Source organism: Daktulosphaira vitifoliae, unplaced genomic scaffold (assembly GCF_025091365.1).
Source record: "Daktulosphaira vitifoliae isolate Bord-2020 unplaced genomic scaffold, ASM2509136v1 Scaffold_5, whole genome shotgun sequence".
NCBI classification, from domain to species: domain Eukaryota; kingdom Metazoa; phylum Arthropoda; class Insecta; order Hemiptera; family Phylloxeridae; genus Daktulosphaira; species Daktulosphaira vitifoliae.
In genome coordinates, this window is record NW_026099576.1 from 30401660 (window position 1) to 30421035 (window position 19376).

General features: G+C 25.2%; 2 protein-coding genes and 1 long non-coding RNA gene across 9 annotated transcripts in view; 2 read left to right on the forward strand and 1 right to left on the reverse strand.

Moving 5' to 3' along the window:
• Positions 1 to 12096, forward strand: LOC126907116 (uncharacterized). Of its 6 annotated transcripts, XM_050688190.1 has the most exons (17): positions 2 to 445; positions 503 to 676; positions 2920 to 2940; positions 4269 to 4477; positions 4587 to 4792; positions 4857 to 5005; positions 5067 to 5316; positions 5964 to 6050; positions 6585 to 6735; positions 7616 to 7776; positions 8056 to 8153; positions 8514 to 8598; positions 8675 to 8782; positions 9188 to 9464; positions 9552 to 10049; positions 10110 to 10499; positions 11623 to 12096. In XM_050688190.1, the coding sequence occupies exons 2-17, from the start codon at positions 593 to 595 to the stop codon at positions 11702 to 11704; spliced, it is 2856 nt and encodes a 951-aa protein (XP_050544147.1). In that variant the 5' UTR covers positions 2 to 445; positions 503 to 592; the 3' UTR covers positions 11705 to 12096. The 6 variants fall into 6 exon arrangements, with proteins under 6 accessions (XP_050544148.1, XP_050544150.1, XP_050544147.1 ...); XM_050688191.1 differs by having other exon boundaries at positions 1 to 676; positions 8059 to 8153; XM_050688189.1 differs by having other exon boundaries at positions 2 to 676.
• LOC126907134 (uncharacterized) lies at positions 10514 to 15328 on the reverse strand. Of its 2 annotated transcripts, none has more exons than XR_007704433.1 (3): positions 15217 to 15328; positions 14385 to 14488; positions 10514 to 11313 (listed from the first exon to the last, which is right to left on the reverse strand). It is a non-coding gene; the product is annotated as an uncharacterized LOC126907134 (long non-coding RNA). The 2 variants fall into 2 exon arrangements; XR_007704432.1 differs by having other exon boundaries at positions 14385 to 14570; positions 15217 to 15303.
• Positions 15295 to 19376, forward strand: part of LOC126907119 (uncharacterized) — a 13277-nt gene continuing 9195 nt past the window's right edge. Inside the window, exon 1 of the mRNA XM_050688196.1 lies at positions 15295 to 15421. The gene's annotated coding sequence lies outside the window, so the exon portion shown is untranslated. The remainder of the gene's footprint in view (positions 15422 to 19376) is intronic.

Genomic DNA, 19376 nt, shown 5'->3' on the forward strand with positions numbered 1-19376 from the left:
GATTAATCGTCACACAGACACAGACACATAATATACGTACTCACAAAATAATAACACACACACATACATGCAACGTACATACACAGTGGCGCTTACGTATCCACATGACTTTTCCGCGAAAAATGTTTTCCATTAACAATAATGACACGGTGTGTACGGTAACTAAATCGTTGTGGTCGGTACCAGTGTTTTCGTGCGAACCGTGTGTACAGTGGCAAGTTGCGTTTTGGGTGTCTTCAGATTTTCAAAGTGCCCCGTATGCTGTGCCAGCATGTTCAATGGGATTATCATAAACGTCGCCGCCGTGTGTTGTTTTTATTCGCAGAACTCTAATATTATAATTTACTATTTTTAATTGCCCATCTATATAATATTGTTGTTATTATATGCCACCGATCGCATGCGTGTGCGTCGTGTTGTGTTAATTTAATATATACATATATATGTATAATTTATTTCATATTTTATTTTTTTAATATATTTATTAGTAATGTTTTTTTAGTTTGCTTTTATGAATCGTGTAATCAACTTTTGCTACGTTTTTTAACTGTTGCGATTATCTTTGAAAGTGACATAATATATAACATTATACATGCATAATAATGTTATTGGATCTAGTCAATTGATAGTTCAAATCTGCTCGGAGTTCACACGAGTTCGCGAAAGGAAATACCAGGCAAGTAGTTATGTTACTTATTGCGTATTATTTTATTGCGAGCAACTACACAGAGTAAAAAAACTGATGGATAATAACATAAACACTACATGCCCTTGACATAACTGATGGTTCTTGAATGGATAACTAACATACCTAAGCTCATTTGTGCTATTGACATTATTATTGTCGCTAATATTAAGCAAAAAATCTTCTTCATTAACTCCATACATGACACTTTTGAGTGCTCTCTAAAATAATTGAAAGGTTAGGGTGAGAAATTCTGTTGTTAACTTTTAGTGGTGAATAAAACAAGCTAGTTATCACTGTAAAATGTCAACAACTTTTATTATTCCATTAGCTTCTTATCCATCATGTTCTTATACATAATATCATTCTAATATTGCAAAATATATACAATCTATAATAATTGATACCTAAAACTTAACATTTAACTATTTCTTTACTTGAATATTCTATTTTCATTGAAGTTAATCAATTAAAAACTTATAAATTACAGTGGCTCTTAATATCTCTATATCTTGATTTATTTATAGCTTTATAAATACCAAAAATGTAATCCTCAACATAAAATGATTTCTGTTTTTCTTTATATGTTGAAATTTATAACTATTTTCCAGAAATAATTTATTAAATTTTCAAATCTATGCATCTAATGCATATATTGTTAAAAAATGGTAGTCATTGAAAGTAGGTGACAACTTATTCAATATTAATTGTTTAAACTAGAGATTTGAGGTATATTGGATTATATTATAACATATCATCCATAAATTAATGTCGAGAATTATTGGGTCACACATTTTTTTTGTATTAATAAAATAACAATATTAGACATACGACTTTCTTTGTTTTTTCTACATGATTTGTAAAAATCAGATTACCACAAATAATTTGATAATAATAAAAACGGTGATTGCATGTTAATTAAATAAAAAATTTTTTGTCTTATCTCTATAACTTTTGTTTGGAATATTCATAATTTTTATGATAAGAATTTTTTTTAAATTAAAATCATATATTTGTGTTAAGGTCTACACGATTTTGTTTTTTTTTTTACACAAAACATTTTTTGAATTTCTGTTATACTGAAATGGATTTTTTATCTATTAAACAAATATGATTCATTTCTGATTAATTCATTACTGAATTTTTCTCTTCATAAGATAACTCAATTTTGAGAAACTATTGATTATTTTAAAAAAAAAAGGAAAGTATTGACATTAAAAAAGTCATTGTATAGCTTTAAATCGTAATTTCTAGAAAAAATGTTTATGAAATCTTGATTTAAATTTCGATATAAACTTCTGATTACTAGTTTCATTTGTAGTATGGTGTAATGGATACACTAGTCGTTGAAAAGTTTTAATTTGTAAATTGTCTCTTCTACTATTAATCCTTGAATAGATGATTACTTAGAAATTTTGACTGAAACATTATAAATTATGTCTGTAGTGCAGAAGGTAATGGGATACCATTACACTTAATATTCCCTTAAATACTAATCAAACAGCTGTTGACAGGGGAAAACAACCTGAAAATTAGTTAACTAATTGTAATTTAAACCTTAATGATAACTTTTTTTATGTAGAATTGAAAAAATTATATTTTGCATTAAAATTTTGAGTATAAAATAAAAATCACAATTTTAGTTTCCTACAAAAATCTAAATATTTCTCTTAATTTAAAAATGTTTATTATTAATAGCTAATTAACTAAATTTATCTAATGTATCAATTTGCTATCTCATATTATGTTACTTAAATATATAGTTCAATATAAATCATGATTAAATTTTTTAACATCCACTAAATACATATTCACAAAGTAACATTAAAAATTGATCAAAGTTCTGTTATATGATAACATTTTTAATTTCAAAGGATTTTTACTATTTACAAAGATTCTTACTTATCATGAACTTTTTTTTTTTTTTTTTATAATTTTACAATGGTTTATTTTGAATTTCAACTAAACTTATCATTATTTAAATTTATTAGGGAAAGCGTAACAACTAAAAATAAATAATTTTTTCTCAAGCTGCAAAACTTGTGTTTTAGTAATTTATTGCTTGTAATCCCTACTAAAAAGAAAGTCTTTGGGAATAGTATAAAATATGATGTTTAGATTAAAATTTTTAATAAAATATTAATTTTTAGTGTAATTTCTGTAAAGTTTCAAAAATTCATTAATATTATATTATTACAATTATCATTCAGAATGTTTTTTCGATTATGTTTCAGCATGTATATATGTATCTAATAGTAAGTTAGATTTAAATATTTTATAAAATACAAGAGTATATATTTTTTTTGTCAATACAAATAGTTGCTTATAACATGTTGTGCTTGCAACATTTATGCATAAAATTCAATTTTGAATATTTCGTACCTTCTTTAAAATAATTTTAAAGAATTTTTGACAGCTCTGTAATTATTAATAAAAGTTTAGTTTCTAAGTTTTCTTCCTTTTGCTTAGATAAGTTATTTGCAAACATTTCTCACTTGAAACAAAAAGAAAAATTTGTTTTAACTTCCTGGCTATTTAACTAATCTTATTTTTTATTTATAATAAATATATCTAAAGTGAAGTATATTATAAAAATCTATCATCTTAAGATTTCATTCATGAAATATTTTAAAATAGTTTGTAATTCATAATCAGCATTATTCTGAACTTCTGAAAAGTATTTAATAGTATTTTTAATAATTATTATAAACTGCTATAGGGAAAAGTTCTAAGTTATGTTAAAAAAAAAAAACTAATATATATATATATATATAAGTAATAACATTTTTTATTATTGCATTGAATTTTTTCCCTATATTTAGTCTTATTTCCATCAAATTAAAAAAATATATATGTAAACTACAATAAAAGCTTAATTGATTGTTCATTGTATATAATAATATTCTTAATTTAATACTTAATCATATTTGATAGCCTTTAAGCTTGTATTTTGAGCATTCTTGTTTTAAATACAAGGAGCACAAAAACTTAAATTCAAAAAAGTATTGTACTAATTTTGCCAAAACCAAAATATTAGACAAAATATGTTTATAAATCAATGAATAATTTATAATGTATATTTTGGTTTAAAATAAACTATGTTGAGATTTTGTGTTGTATTAAAATAACATTTTATTCATAGCTACTCATAATTGTACAAAAATTGCTAAAAATAGTAATACTTGTTGATTTCTGATACTTCATTTGATAAACAATCATTGTTTTTAATATTATACTATTCAGCGAAATTCCCGTGTACCAATGGCTTTGTTATTGATATATATATGATAACAGTTTTATACTGTCCTGAAATATCTTCTATCTTATAGCTGTTGTTTGTCATTTTTCTTTTAGTAAAAGATTTGCTAGGGTACATTCAATACTTGTATTAAAATATTTAAATTGAATAAATTATATTTTAGTTTATTTTTTCCATACTTCTTTGACTTGTTTTGATTATTATTATTGTTGTTTTTTATAAAAAAAAAAGTCCTATCATGTGTTTTAGGGTATATCAATAACATTAATTCAATAAGAATAATTAGTAAATTAAACTTATTTTAATATGATTTTTTTTTTTTAGAAATTGCTAAAAATGAGTGTATTGCAATCTGATAACACTCGACCTCGAACTGCAATGGCAGGGGTTGTAAAAATTGGTTACTTGAAAAAAATGAGAAGTATGAGAAAAAAATTCTTTGTACTTCGTGAAGAAACTGCCGTTGGAGGTCCAGCTCGTCTTGAATACTATGAAAGTGAAAAAAAGTGGAGAACTAATTGTTTGCCCAAAAGGTTCATTATATTTATAGTTCTATTGTATTTGTTACTATGTTTTGAATTTTTTAATATCTATATACACTAGTATACAATTATATATATGAAATTTTTTTTTTTTTTGTAGGGTAATTGTATTGAAAACTTGTTTTAATATCGACAAACGTGCAGATGCACGCAATAAAAATGTTTTAAGTTTGTATACAAAAGACAATTATTTTTGTATATTATTTGATAATGAGAAAGAACTTGAGGAATGGTTAGATTTAATGTTAGTACTACAGCGTGTTAATAAAGATTTAGGAACAGGTGAATCATCTAAAGATTCATTTGGTAATTATTTTTTAGTTATTAATTGTATATTAAAATCTATATTATAACTTTTTTTTTTAATTAGAACATATATGGCATATATCAATACTTAAGAAAGAATTGGGACTGAATTCAAATTTGATTGGAATGACTGGACTTTGTTTATGTGACAAAAAAGTGACCATAATGAAGTATCCGACTAGATCAAAAAAACAAAAAACTATTGACATTATGGTATAAAAAAAATTTTCATCCGTATGAATTTCCATAAATAAATTTTATTTTAAATATGTAGTTGACAAGTGTTCGGAGATGTGGAGCCCTTGATACATTTTTTTATATGGAAGTAGGGCAAAGTTCTCCACTTGGTGCAGGACATATTTGGATGGACACATGGGACTCTGATGTTTCTAAAAGTATTCATGAAACTATAATGGGAGCATCAAGTCGAAGTCATGACCCAAGGTTTAGAATGAGATCTTCATCATTTAATGAGGGATCACGAATGATACCTTGTCCATCAAGACAACATACTAATGTTTGTGGTATGTAATATTTAGAATTGAGGGTATTATCAGTTTTTTTTAAATACTAATAATAATAATATATTAGTCTTATGTGAAAAATATAAATCTGTGGTATTTGGGTAAAAGACAAATTAAATTGAAACTTACTGTTAACATTTAAGCTATATTTAATTCCATTTTTCACATGTAAAAACTTACAAAATAATGTTTTTATGTTAACATAAATTATGTTTCATTTAAATTTAAATTTTATTTTTCCAAAAGTTGCAATTTTAAAGTTATTCTCTTTTGCCCAATCACCACAGAAATATAATAATAATATGATTTACTATAAAATACATATTTATAACTTATGAATACATTTTTTAATTTGTAATTTTAAATTATTAAAATACCTGGTAGTTTATATATTAAAATGTGAGCATATATGGAATTAATCCAAATTTTAGATGATTTTAATAAATAATTTTTTTAATATATGTTATTAGCAAAACCTAAAAAGTACTAATCCTAAGGATTATTTCTACAAATTTTTATTATATTGAGTGGTGGTACTGGTATTGTAGTGAATACTAGATTCCTATGTGTTGAGTTATGAAAAAATATTAATAGACCTAGATTTTTGTTCTTTACTATTTTAAAGACTTTTTTTTTCTATATTTTAGATGAAAATAATCCAGGATTACGGTATAGAAACAATAGTCAAAGTTCCTCTATGCTCAGTAATGGCAATATAGACTTATTTCGTACAGGTAAAAATTCATTATGATGAATTCTTAGAGTTAATTTTTTTTACAACTTAATTTGATAGATTTTATAATTAAATGTAAAAATTTTAATAACATATAGAGTAATTAGTTATTTAGTTATAGTAAATTGAGTGCAAAAAATAATTTTTTTATTTTAAACAAAAAAAGGTCCTTATATGGTTTGTAATTTATCTTTTAGATATTAATATTTTGTCTTCATATGAAAAATAACAGCATTTCCACTTGTGGTAATTTTCAATGTATTTCTATAATTTTAAAACAAATATAGCATTATCTTATTTAATAGTTTTAAAAGATCTCTATAAATTAAATATATTCAAATTTTTTATGAGGAGCTATGATTGACTACCTTAAACATTAATTAGAAAGTGGAATTACTGTTTTATCCTAATGGTAGAATTAATCTGTGCATTGATTAACTAAATTAATTATAATGTTTTTGTTTTATATTTTTATTTGACTTAAGAGGTATTACTATTTAACAAAAATATATATTATATGATCTATGATTTTAAGGATCTGTTAGAGAACGATGTGATAGTATGCCTTTACGCCCTCGAACTATTAGTGAAAATACAACTTCATCTACTCGTTCATACAATGGAGTTTTATCCCCAAAACAAACCTTTCATAAAGGTTGCAACTGTGTGTCATCATCATCACCGGCGTAAGCTATTTACAATTTTTGTATATTTATTTATTTTGTGTACAGCAATAATATTTATAATCTATGTTAATTTATACCTTAATTAACTAATATAAAACATAGAATTAAAGATATGAATACTTGATTAGGAAATCTGACAGTTGAGACACCTATAGAATATTACAATTTTTAGTCATTCTTCAGTAGATCTCTGGGTCAGTTTCTTTTCAGTCTTCTATGTAGGTTATTATTAGGTAAAATTTGAGAGTTGTGATATTAGTTTCTTTTTGTGTGATTGTAATCTGGAGTGGGAATAGTTATAATAAATTGCTGCAGATTCTGTAATTGTGTGTTTATGTTATCATAAATAGGGACATTTTGAACATATTTTCAATTATTCTAAGTCTGATTGATTGGAAAGCTTGAATATTATTAACGTTAGTTCAACTCCAAAAAATAGTACCATTATAACGATGTCCATATTGGCTTCAGTAGATCATTTTAAAGGAGAAGTTGGTTCTTAAGTGGTACTTTTGAGTGTAGTAGTAGTTTTATCATATTTAGATGGTAGTTTAGTGTTATGCAATTTTCATTTAGACGTGGAGACTCTGTTAGATACATTTCAAATATGAAATCTAATATACATATTTTGAGATGGTTGGGGGATGAAAGTATAATTTATTAAAATGGGAGGTTAATTTAGATAATGCATACAAGTATCGCATTGTTATTGTAAACTTATACTGATTTAGTTACATTTACTTAAATGTTTCAAGAATATCAAGATGTTCCTATATATGCTGTCTTACAATGTTAGGATCTCTATTTGATGTTAAGATTATAATGTCATCTGAGTAAAACTAGTATCATGTTTTACAAATAATATAAATGTATGATTTAGATTTAATGATTCTGGTCTTGGTGGCTGGGATGTTGCTCTTTCAAAATCTACTGATACTACTGATGGATTTTCATCATTTTATACAAGTCTTAGTGACCAACGTTCAGCTATACTTGAAGAAAAAAATGAAGATTTTGTATCTTATACACCATTAGATCGAGGTAATGTATAATTTTTTAAATATTTTTATCAAAAAAGACATTTTTTGTCCTTTTTGTAAATATTTTTATATTTACATAATACTAAAACTGTACTTATTACTCTTAAAGTAATATAGAAAATAATATAAATTTTCAAATATTTTTAAATACAACTCTAACCCTATTTTTATTTAATAATTCAAAATAAATTCATTATAATTGTAGTGTAGAATTATAAAAAATTTAAATTAATTAACATTTATTGCTAATTAATGATAGATGTATTTAAATATTTTTCAGAAGAAATTAATAGACAAACAAATGATAGTAATGTGAATAATAATATTAATTTAATAAACAACAATATAATTGGTAATAGATCCAGTTCTTCTTCTCAGGTAAAACTATTTTTTAGAAATAATATTTAAAAAAGTTAAAATTTGATTTTTCATCTGTATAAATTTATGTATCAAAATATTTTTAATGAAGCTTCAAGTTGTTAGGTTAAAATTAAAACTTAATTTAATATAAAGAGGATAATACACTTGAAATTCTTGTATTAGAGGAATATACAGATAAATAAGCTATTGAGGACTCAAATTTTTATTATCAATAGGTTATAATTTATACTGTCTCAAACCAATTTATATTTATCTTGATTTTTCATAATTTTTAAACTTAAAATTACGATATGTAGTTTTCTCTTGTATTAAACTTTTTTTTTTTTACATAATATATGTTATTTTTTGTTTATTTAGACTGGTTCTTGTTGTGATTCAAATAGTCCATATGGTTCACCAATAAATTATGATGACCGTTCATACACCCCTTTAAACTCTTCTGGTATTTGTAATTCTCTTAGTTATATATATTGAGTTCAATATTTTGTTATTAATAATGTTACTAATTGATTTATTAGGTATCCCTGAGACATCACCTCCTCCAGATGGATACCTCCCAATGAAGCCCGGTTTCACTGTTTGTAATACATACATGACTATGGGTGGACAAAACAATTCAAATCATGGTAAATATAAAATTCGAAAAAAAAATGTTTAATGTTAGATTTTAGTTTAAGAATTATCTATAAAATTAATAAAGAACAATTATGTAGATAGTCTCTTTATTTATATTTAATTTGTTTTATAGTTTTTCTTTAAAACTAACTTTCTTTATATGTTTCTCTATACTATTAGTACAAAAATTGTTTTCATAGGTAAATGAAATATACATTTTTAATTACACTAATTGTGTGTTGTGTTTCAACTAAATTTACTAGAACACATTTGTAAATTTCATTTATCTTGTACAATTTTAATATTTTGAAATAAAATTATTATGAATTAGTATTATAAATTTAGTGGGATTTTAAAAAATAATTCAATAATATTTATTTGGAGTTAAATAAAAAATTATTTTAAATTTAATTTAGATGCTGTTAGTACACATCATCCTGAAATAACCTTACCTGAAGGATATGTTCCTATGGCTCCAATGGGAGACAAAGTATTTGATTATGTTCCCATGGACTGTAAACAAAGATCTATTGAGTCTGGAACTCCTTCTACAGATATTAGGTTTTCAGATATACACTTAGACAAAGTGTGTGCCTACTTAACTCCATCTGAAGATGAAGGACCTATTGAAAGACCAACTAGAGCTTACTCTGTTGGGTCAAGACCAGATGGTTTAAGAGAAAAAATAGACAAGTAAATAAATGAATGAACAAAAAAAATCTAGTGTAATTTTGTTTGTTGTTGATTATGGAAACTTAAAATCTATGTTGACTGTTACAGAATTGAATCTGATCGTACAAGAACTCGTGCATTTTCAGTTGGAAGCCGTGGCAGATTACCTCCTACTGGGTTAACTCGTAATGGACAAGGATATCAGTCAGGTTCAACAAGTATGTCAGAACAAAGTGACAGTGGAGATCGTATGGAAATAGATTTTAGTCGTAATGGAAAATTTCGTCGACATTACTCAGCGACATGCCGAAATTTATCTATTCAAGCTCCACCAGACATGTCCCCGAGATCATCACCAAAACTTTGTTCATCATCTGATACTTCCTGTTCTAACCGATCTACTGGACGATCACCTCCAAAATCAATTTGTTCTTCCGTAGACATAAATAAGAGAGCCCTTTCAGGAAGTGTTCATGGAATATCTAGATCACCTCCCACTTCAGCTCATGCATACCTTTCACCTACTCTAGAAAGGGTATCTGAGATTCCAGGTGTTGAAATCTTTGATAATTATACACCTATGAAACCAATAAGTTCATCAGAAAAGTATGTTAATAGTTTATTAATTTATTTTTTAATTAAAACTAATTAATATGATTGTTATAGTGCAAAAGTTCTAAATTCAGAGGAATCAAATAAACGAAATTATGTAAATGTTTGGGAAACTCCATCTCCGCTAATTAAAATGTTTAGTTTTAAAAGTCGTAGCAAGGATAAAAAGCGTACTAATTCAGCTTCTTCAGTTATTGAACCCCTTTCATTAAATAAAGAAAGTGTAGATAAAACAGATAATAGTGATTATACTACTATTAAACCTGTTGTTAAAACAATACCTGCAAAAATACCTGAAAAATTAAATAGACAGTCTTCTGATACTGAATTAAGTTTGATTCAAGATAGACTCTCTGATTTAGTATTTTCAGATCAAATAATTGTTTCATCAAATGATTCTCAAAATCACCATCAAACTGAAAGCCACATTACATCCATAGATGGGTAAATGTATAATTAAATATTAAATTTTAAGTTTTTATGAATATTTCCCTATAAAACTAACAAGTTACAAAGAATTATTTCCGTATTTTTTTTTTTATCTTAAATAAAAATTAGTATAGAAATATAAAATTTCCCAAATTCAATAACTATTTCATCCGTTTTTGCTTTCTTTTTGTTTTTTAATTTAATTTGTCCAACCTAATGAAGAAGATAAATTTATTATTAAAGAATAAGTATTTTAATTCTATAATTTGTCAATAAATTTCTAATTTGTTAGGAAACAGGTCAAAGAAATCTGTTTTCTTACTTCCCGAACACCTATATAGTAAATTCATGTGAAATTCTAATAAATATTTTATTAATTAGAAACTTAATATGTTTGTATTAGGGATATTTATTTTAAGCGATTAAAAATGTTATTACATTTATTATACAAGAGCAAAACATTAATTAAAATGGGAAGATTAATTTATTAAAACGTTATTGTGTTATTGTATTATTTAGAGTATTTACAAATATATCCATTTCTTTAGTTTATGCTAATGTTTCAAATTTATTATTGAAATCATCTTAATTTTTTTAAATGGCATACAAATTTAACTAGCCTATAAAATAAAAAATTACATAATTAAGAAAACAACTGATAGGCAACAATAATTGAACTAGTATTTTAGAAGTTACTAACAAATTAATGTATTGACTGGAGATGAGTTGTGGATCCTGTTATTATTATCACAGGATATTTCTCTTCCTCACTCCTCCCGCCTGGGTATATAAATGTATGTCATCATCCAAAAAGATTAAATTGTCACCCCTATAACATATGGGAAAAACAAAAAATATTTTAAACAGATTAATTGAGATACATATGTAACTATAAAAGCCAAAAAAGAAATTCACACTATTATGTTAAGAGAAATCTAATGATTAGCATTATTAAAAGAATAACTCTCTGTAGTTACACCTCAGGCATGCAATTATGAGACTAAAGATAAACTTCAAAATATCTATTAATATTCTAAATAATGGTAGTATTAATATTTATAAATTATTAACAGTTTTTTTTATAAGTATTAAAATTAGTTGCAAAAACTAAATTTTTTAATTTTATGTTCTTTTTTAGTGGTGAAAATGAAAAATCTCCTTATGACCAGACGTCAATGAAAGCTGATAAGACTGAAGAACCGCTTTTGGGATACATCTAGTTATGTACATTATTAATGATAAGCTCTCAATAGGCGTCTATAATTTACATTTATTCTCATTTGAGATGAATTTTTAATATTCATTAGCCAATAGAAAAAGGATTTTAAAGTATATATATATATAAAATGTTCATTTGGTGTGTGTGTGTGCTTGTGTGTCAATATTTGTATGTTGTATTGTGTGTCTGTGTGTGTTGTGTAAATGTGTGTATTATGTATTAAAATATATAATATTATTAAATTGTGTAAAAAAAGAAATATTGTATTAAAAAAACTAGAAATCTGCTTAAATAACTTTTATTTAGTATTATTTTACAAAAAATATTAAAATATAAAAATGCAATATATATACTTTATAATAGTAATAAATAAATATTGATTCGCTTGATAATTCACATCACCATAAAATTAGAAAAATTGAATTGTAAATTCTTGTTACTCAATAATAATGCGTTTTTATTGTTTTTAAATAAATTGTTTGTAATATTTCCATAGATGTTATTGAATTAAAATTAATTTTTTTTTTTTGCATGTAAATGTATGTTGTTTGTACAAAAGACATACATTGTTAAGTAAAATAAATGAGAAAAGTTACAAATTAACTAAAAATATTGTAAATTTGTACTGAATAAGTGAGATAATTTATTTATTTTTTTGTTAATTGTCAATTAAAAGCTATAATCTTTTGATTGAAATGAAGTTTAACAAAATAACTGTTGATTGGCTTAAAATAATGTTTTATTTGTAATTTTTCTCAAAATTGGCAGTATAATATGCATTATTGCCATGATTTTTAGAGGGTGTGAAAACCAATTAAAATTTTTAAAACAAATTTCTAATGTGAAATTTTGTTATGTTTATCTTTAACTGTTCTACTATTTGTGTATTATGACTATCAAAAAGTTACAACTTTTTATATTTCTGAAATTTAGGTCAAAATAGTAAAATAATTCGTGTATTTTTTTTTTTTTTTTTGGTTAAATTTCTTTTTCTAGATAAATTTTGTTGTAGCATATATATACTGAAATTTTTTAAACAAGAATTTCAACATATTTTTTTCTAAAAAATGTGGTTTTTACCAGTTAAACACACGAACAACTATTGTTTTTTATGTTAATTTGCTCACATTCCTCAAATATTTTTCCTATCATATTTGTTTAGTGGTAAAAATTTTAATGGAAAATGCACGTCTTTATGAATAATTTATAATTATATATTATTATTCATTTTTATTAAGTTTGACTTCTTTTATGAATTTATCTTGTGATCACTGTATTTAATATTTAAACATACTCATTAATTTTATTATAGATAAAACAATTGAGAGCTATCAATTTTGTAATATTTATTATTATTATTACAATTATTATTTTATTATTATTATTATTATTTCTATGTTTTTTTTAACAATATGTATTATAGTATTGTTGTCAAATTAGTTTAATAAATTTAGTTTAAAATCATTGCAATAAATAATACAGTGTATATTGAATTATTTAGCATTTTATTATTAAAATATCTTCAAAAAACTACTGGTATTTCTTATTATGCTTCTAAAATCAGCTAACTTATTAGTTGGTTATTTAGACACATTAGTAATATGAGAAAAATTAAATTTGATCTACCAAATAGAATTTATGATTCACTCGATTTATATCCATTAATAATGCAAAATGAATACTGGGGAATAATTCAATGTAAAAAAAAAACAATATTGGTTTAATATAATTATGTAGTAGAGATGTTTCAGGTACTAAATTCTTTAAAATGTTGACTTTTATTCGGTACTCGGTATGTTTGTAAACTTTTATCTAGTATACTGTTTATACATAACGTACATTTACTATCCAAAATATATTTAGTATGTAGTCCTCACGGGTTGAAATAATTTTACCTGAAGTTACTTCTATTGTAAATTAAATATATAAAATAAATTAAATTTATGAAAAGTGGAAAAATTAATGGATAAAAAAATCAAATATCAGTAAACAGAAAAATTATTTAGTTATAAACTATATTTAGAGTATGAAAGTAAGGTAAGCGATCTATTGTTAATTTTAAAATCATTAGATTTTATAAATAATTTGAAGCATTAAAATTGTTTTCTATTCAACATGTTTTTAGAAGGTAATGAATAAAATATTATCTGTGAGTGAATGTCACCTTAGTTAATGTAACCTGAAGGATAAATTATATTTTTATTATAATTGGCATTTATCATTAATAACCAAAATTATTATTTTTGCAAATAGTAATAATATGTGAAAATTACCTAATGTTGCCCCCAAAATAATATCTCTGGAGTCAGAGAAAAGCTTAAGACTTTTTATATAACGCTGATAAAATTACTTGTCAATAGTAAATTCTATTTTTTTTTGTAAAAATAAATATTTTTAATAAATTAGTCTTGTAAATTACAACTTTAATATCTCAGGCTATTAGTGACATTTTATAATTATTGCTATTTAAAGTTTGAATTTAATAGAAAACGCACAAATATACATTATATTTTTTGATCTAACTATGATTTCTTTGATAAATTAAAATAGTTTATAACTGTATTTGAATTCTATCCTAATGATTCGTGCAAATATACAGCGATGTTATAATCAAATCCGATGATTTTCGTACTTGATACTTTCTGTTAGGTGACCCGGATTAAGGGTAGAGGTAAACTTACCTGGGCCCACGAGCTTAAGGTCCCATCTCGAATTTTACTTGTCTGTTATGAACAGTGACATACAGTTTTTCTAGTCACTTTTTTATGGTAGCGATATTCTCCATCTAAACATCGAAATAAATAGAGTATGCTACTGCTACTGTAAAATAATTTCTACAATCCTCCATTTTCCAAGATCGGTACCAGCTGCAGGTACATCATAATAATAAGATTAATAAATTAAAAACTTAATTTTTATTCTACGCGCAACTCACAAAATTGTGAATAGGGAAAAATAATTTCTCTGCCTTGAAAAAAAAAAAATAATATTAATAAATATAACATGGGTTTTGCAAAATATTTTATATCATCTGCGATTTCTAACAAATTTTTTTGCAAAACACTTTTTCTACATAAAAGTTTAGCGCAGACTTCGCTTTCATTATTAAAAAATGATCAAGTAGTAAACATATTCGCTATTATTACAACTACATATATTGTATTATGTTAAATAATTTTATTAGTTCTGCAGATGATCAAAAATTACATTGTTTAAAGTGTATTTTTTTGTTTTTAGACATGTCGTACGGCTGATTAACGATTAGAAAGTAATTTTAATGATTCATTGGGACGATGTTGACTGGTTTCGATGTGTTAAATCCGTGTAGAATTTGTGCTATTGAAATATTTGTATGATATTATTATGAAATTAGGTAATAGTTATCCAGCATATTGAAAATTACACAGACAAAAAAAAGCCACGTAATAAATAAACATAGTTCATGCAAAACACATTTTCAGAGTGAACAAATATTGTTTGCAAATAAAAAATATGAATCATTAAATCATATACCTAATGGGCAGCAGGCACGTGCTTTGGATACCGATTCGAGTTGCCCGCCGTGCGCTTATTTTTCTGCAAGCTGCGCCATACTTTTTACATAGGCAATTATAAAAGTTTAACGGTAGACGATCAGGAGAGCACACGCGAGCTCGGTCGTTTGCTGCGCTGTGACCGCCTAAGCTTAACGCATACATTCCATCACGCATCCATGCAGGTAAGTTTGAATTATTAACTATTTGATAAAATTTATCTATTTTTCATTTTAGCGCTATGTCTAATAAAAATTGATTTTATTTTATGAAACGGATTTAATTCGATTTTTTACTACTACGTGATTCGTTTTCGCGTGTTATGTTAAATGTATATTTATTTGTTCGATGATCATGGCCTATGTGATAAAAAGTAAAAGGTCACCGAGCCTAGTGCTATAATTAGAGAAATCTAAAGAAGATAGATTTTTTTTAACCTTTAATAGCCATTATTTTGTTAAATCATTAATTGTTGTACTTTACGTATAAGTTAACGTTATCTGTTTCTAAGGGCCAGGATTACAATATATATATTTGGTGTTCTGTTTTAATTAATTATAATTTAATTTATTTCATAATGAATATCATAAAAAAAAAAAAAAATCAAAAAAGTTTATCATGAAATGTAGAATATGTTAGAGATTTTTTTTTTTTTGATAGTCGACACTATCGGTAGTTTATTTGGAAACTTGTTTATCACAGTGGCTGAGATAAAATTAGTATTTTATTGTTTTTCGATTGGTAATGCATTGTAGACACTATCGAAAACAAATTAATCGACAGTATTTAAAAGTGCATAGTCACGGGATAAGATAAACTATCAGATAAATTTGGAAGTTTCAACACTATGAATTATTACTCGGAGCTAACGATGGACCACCGTCTGCCGCATCCCATACTTGTCTGGCCCAGTAATATTGATCTCGCATCAAACATAACGTCAAAAGCCAGACACAACGACATTTCGATGGCAACCGTTCGACGATGATAGTTCCTCAAAGGGTTTTCAATATTATTTTATTAGGTTACGTAAATCTATAGTAACTATGAAGATTTGATAACATCGACGAATTCCCTTCGATTTGTCCACCGCCATTTCCTTTCCATTACATTGTTATTACAAATTCGTTTTTAAACTTATCAATTGCGATTAGATAACGTTGTTTGAATAGAATTCATTATTTTACTTAATTTTCATTAAACGAACCAAGTAAAATTAATAAGTTTAATGATTATTTATTTTTTTTTCAAGGAACATTGGGTGTCAACGAATACAATCATATTAAATGCAACCGTAATATTTGATATCAATATGTCTATATTAATTTTTCAGTTGTTATTATACGTATTAGTAGTACCTCAGTATTTCATTTCAATTGTTGCGTGGAATAATAATAATAACACAATAATTATTTTTATAGTACTTCATTATTGATTCTAGATATAGCTAGAATTACTAATTAGTTATGTTGTTTGTAAATAATAACCTTTGGGAGTTATCACCTAGTAAGATTTGCGTGGATTTCTTATCGCGCCAAAATTAAATTACTCTATCGAAAGTTCCTTTTAACTCGCTACACTCTGTAATAGTACTTTCGACGGTAAATATTTAGAAGTTGTTTGTTGTGAAGAAAATGTCAGAGGACAAAAGATATAATAAGGAAGGGTCAAATGCGAATGATAGTTTAAAGAGGTGGTGCGGCAGTATTCTATTGGGTCAAGTGATTTGGTCCCTGTATAAGGCCGACCTCGTTGCAAGGATAGCAAAAATGTACCCTGGCACGGCGGTAAACGATCGTGACTGTGACCCAGTTGCCTTGAACGCTGTCATTCCGCAAAAAACCCCTCCGTGCGCCCCTCGCCAGCAGAAAATTAAATAGGTCATTCAGTCTCACCACTGCGCGGACTAACTAGACTTGTTTCCCGGATTTTTAGCACCCCGGCAAGCTGTGGCGCCATAATCATTGTGTGCAAAGATTTCTTTTGAATAAACGAGAGTTTCTCTAAAACTCACATGATTCGTCCAGTAATTTGTCATGCCCTCGAATGGCGGCGCCTAATATAATAAGCATCAAGTATTTATCGCTCAGAATTATGTTCTAGTCGTGTTACAGGCACGCGATGTAAAAGTCATTCGAGATTTTTATCAAAAATACATTCATAGAAATGTTGAAAATGTGATCGATTGCTTTGCAATTTAATTCATTAGAATCGAGTAATTTAATGGAATTTATTGAAAACAAAAAGTTTGGATACTTTTGGTAAAAATCAATAATAATAGAATTGCTTTCATCAGTTTGAGTCTTGCAAATAATATATTTTTTCTTAAATTCATTTTTTTAATTATTGTAAGTACATGTAATGTACACTTTGAGGTTTTGAACATTGGCTTTCATAAAAATTAATAAAATTAAGTTTTTTAAAAAATATAATTGTAATTAAATATTTAGCCAAACAAATTTCAACAGTTTTATTTTATACGAAACTTTTATGACAAAATATCTCGATTTTTACAATGGTTAAAACATGCACTGTCGTTTTTATTGTAAAATAACGTGAATAAATTGATGACACTATACATAAAACAATTTATGCAAAAAATAATAAATACAATAGGTGGTTATGGAAATTGATTTTTTTATCGTCCTCATCAGTTGTCAAAACAATAAATAAACATCATACCGCAACGAGAAAAATTGAAAAGTTTATTTATTATTTATCACAATTGTTTATCGTTTTTTCGAGGACTTTATTTTAAATAGAAATGAGAGTATAAATGTTTTATTCAAACAAATATATTTTTGTGTTTTTTAGAGTAAATAAGTAACTAAATAAGAAACTATTCAACGTTTCTTTCGTGTCTATTTTAAATAAATAACTCAATCGTATAGAAAATATCAATTTTTATTTAAATCCAAGAAATTACTAAGTTATTTAAGCTTATTAAAACTTCATTTTTATAGAAGGTGTCACAAACCAAATTGACTACGCTTATAACTTTTGATAAAATCGTTATTTGGACGAATGTTTTTTTTTAATAATTATTGTCTTCTTAGAATGCGTTAAAAAAATATTTTTTTTATTACTTATCACTAACTAAAAAATTTATTTATTTTTTTGATATTTTTAACAATTTTTTACAAAAAATGATCGATGACAACTTTAGAACAAGTAATTATTGAGTTACAAGCATCTTCGTATACGATATTTTATTTAAATGTCCATCTACAAATTTATAATTACTAAATTATATTTTCTACACAACAACGTTAGACATTATGGCGTACACAATTTTATTATGAAATAATCAATGATACTTTTCCAATTATTATTATTATTATTATTTTTTTTTTTATGAGACTTCAACCTTTTGAGTTACTTTGTTTGATATTTTATGTAAATTAAAACCTGCGTTAATTTTAATAATGATTGATAATAGAGAGTGACAATAAAAAATTGACCGTTATTCAAATTTTTAATGATGATTAAATAAAAAAAATAACACTTACCCTGATTATCAAAAATTTCAAAAACTTCTATAGTGATAATAAGAATTATTTTTAAAAGATCTCGAACAACATAGCAATTTGTTTTTAATAATTACATGATACACAATCATATTATGTAAATACAATTTTATGATGTTTTGAATAAGTTTATAATAAATTTATTGCTGTAAGGGTTGTGCATAACCCTTGAGGTTGTGTTACATATATTATTGCTAGAAATACATTTTTTTATAGTCACTAGGCCTACAAATACCGAATTTTATTAACATTTGAAAATCAAAATTTAATTGCTATGTATTTTAAAGCACTATAATTAATCGTTAATTTTCACAATTTATAATCAGTTTTCAGTTGATTTGAAACTAAGTTGCTCACTATATACAAATTGTCAATACACGTTTGAATCAACCAAAGTAAAGTCTATATGCATTATTATGTTTTTTCCTTATAACCGTTGGAAAAAAAATCACTTTAAGTATTTGCATTTACAATATCTCAATTATAAATGTTTTGTGTATTAACAATTTGCTCTTAATTACCTACTCACTTATTTATAAGTAGAATAATACAATTATGTGTACACACACAAATGAATATATCGCGTAATAATCGCAGTATTTTTCGATGCATA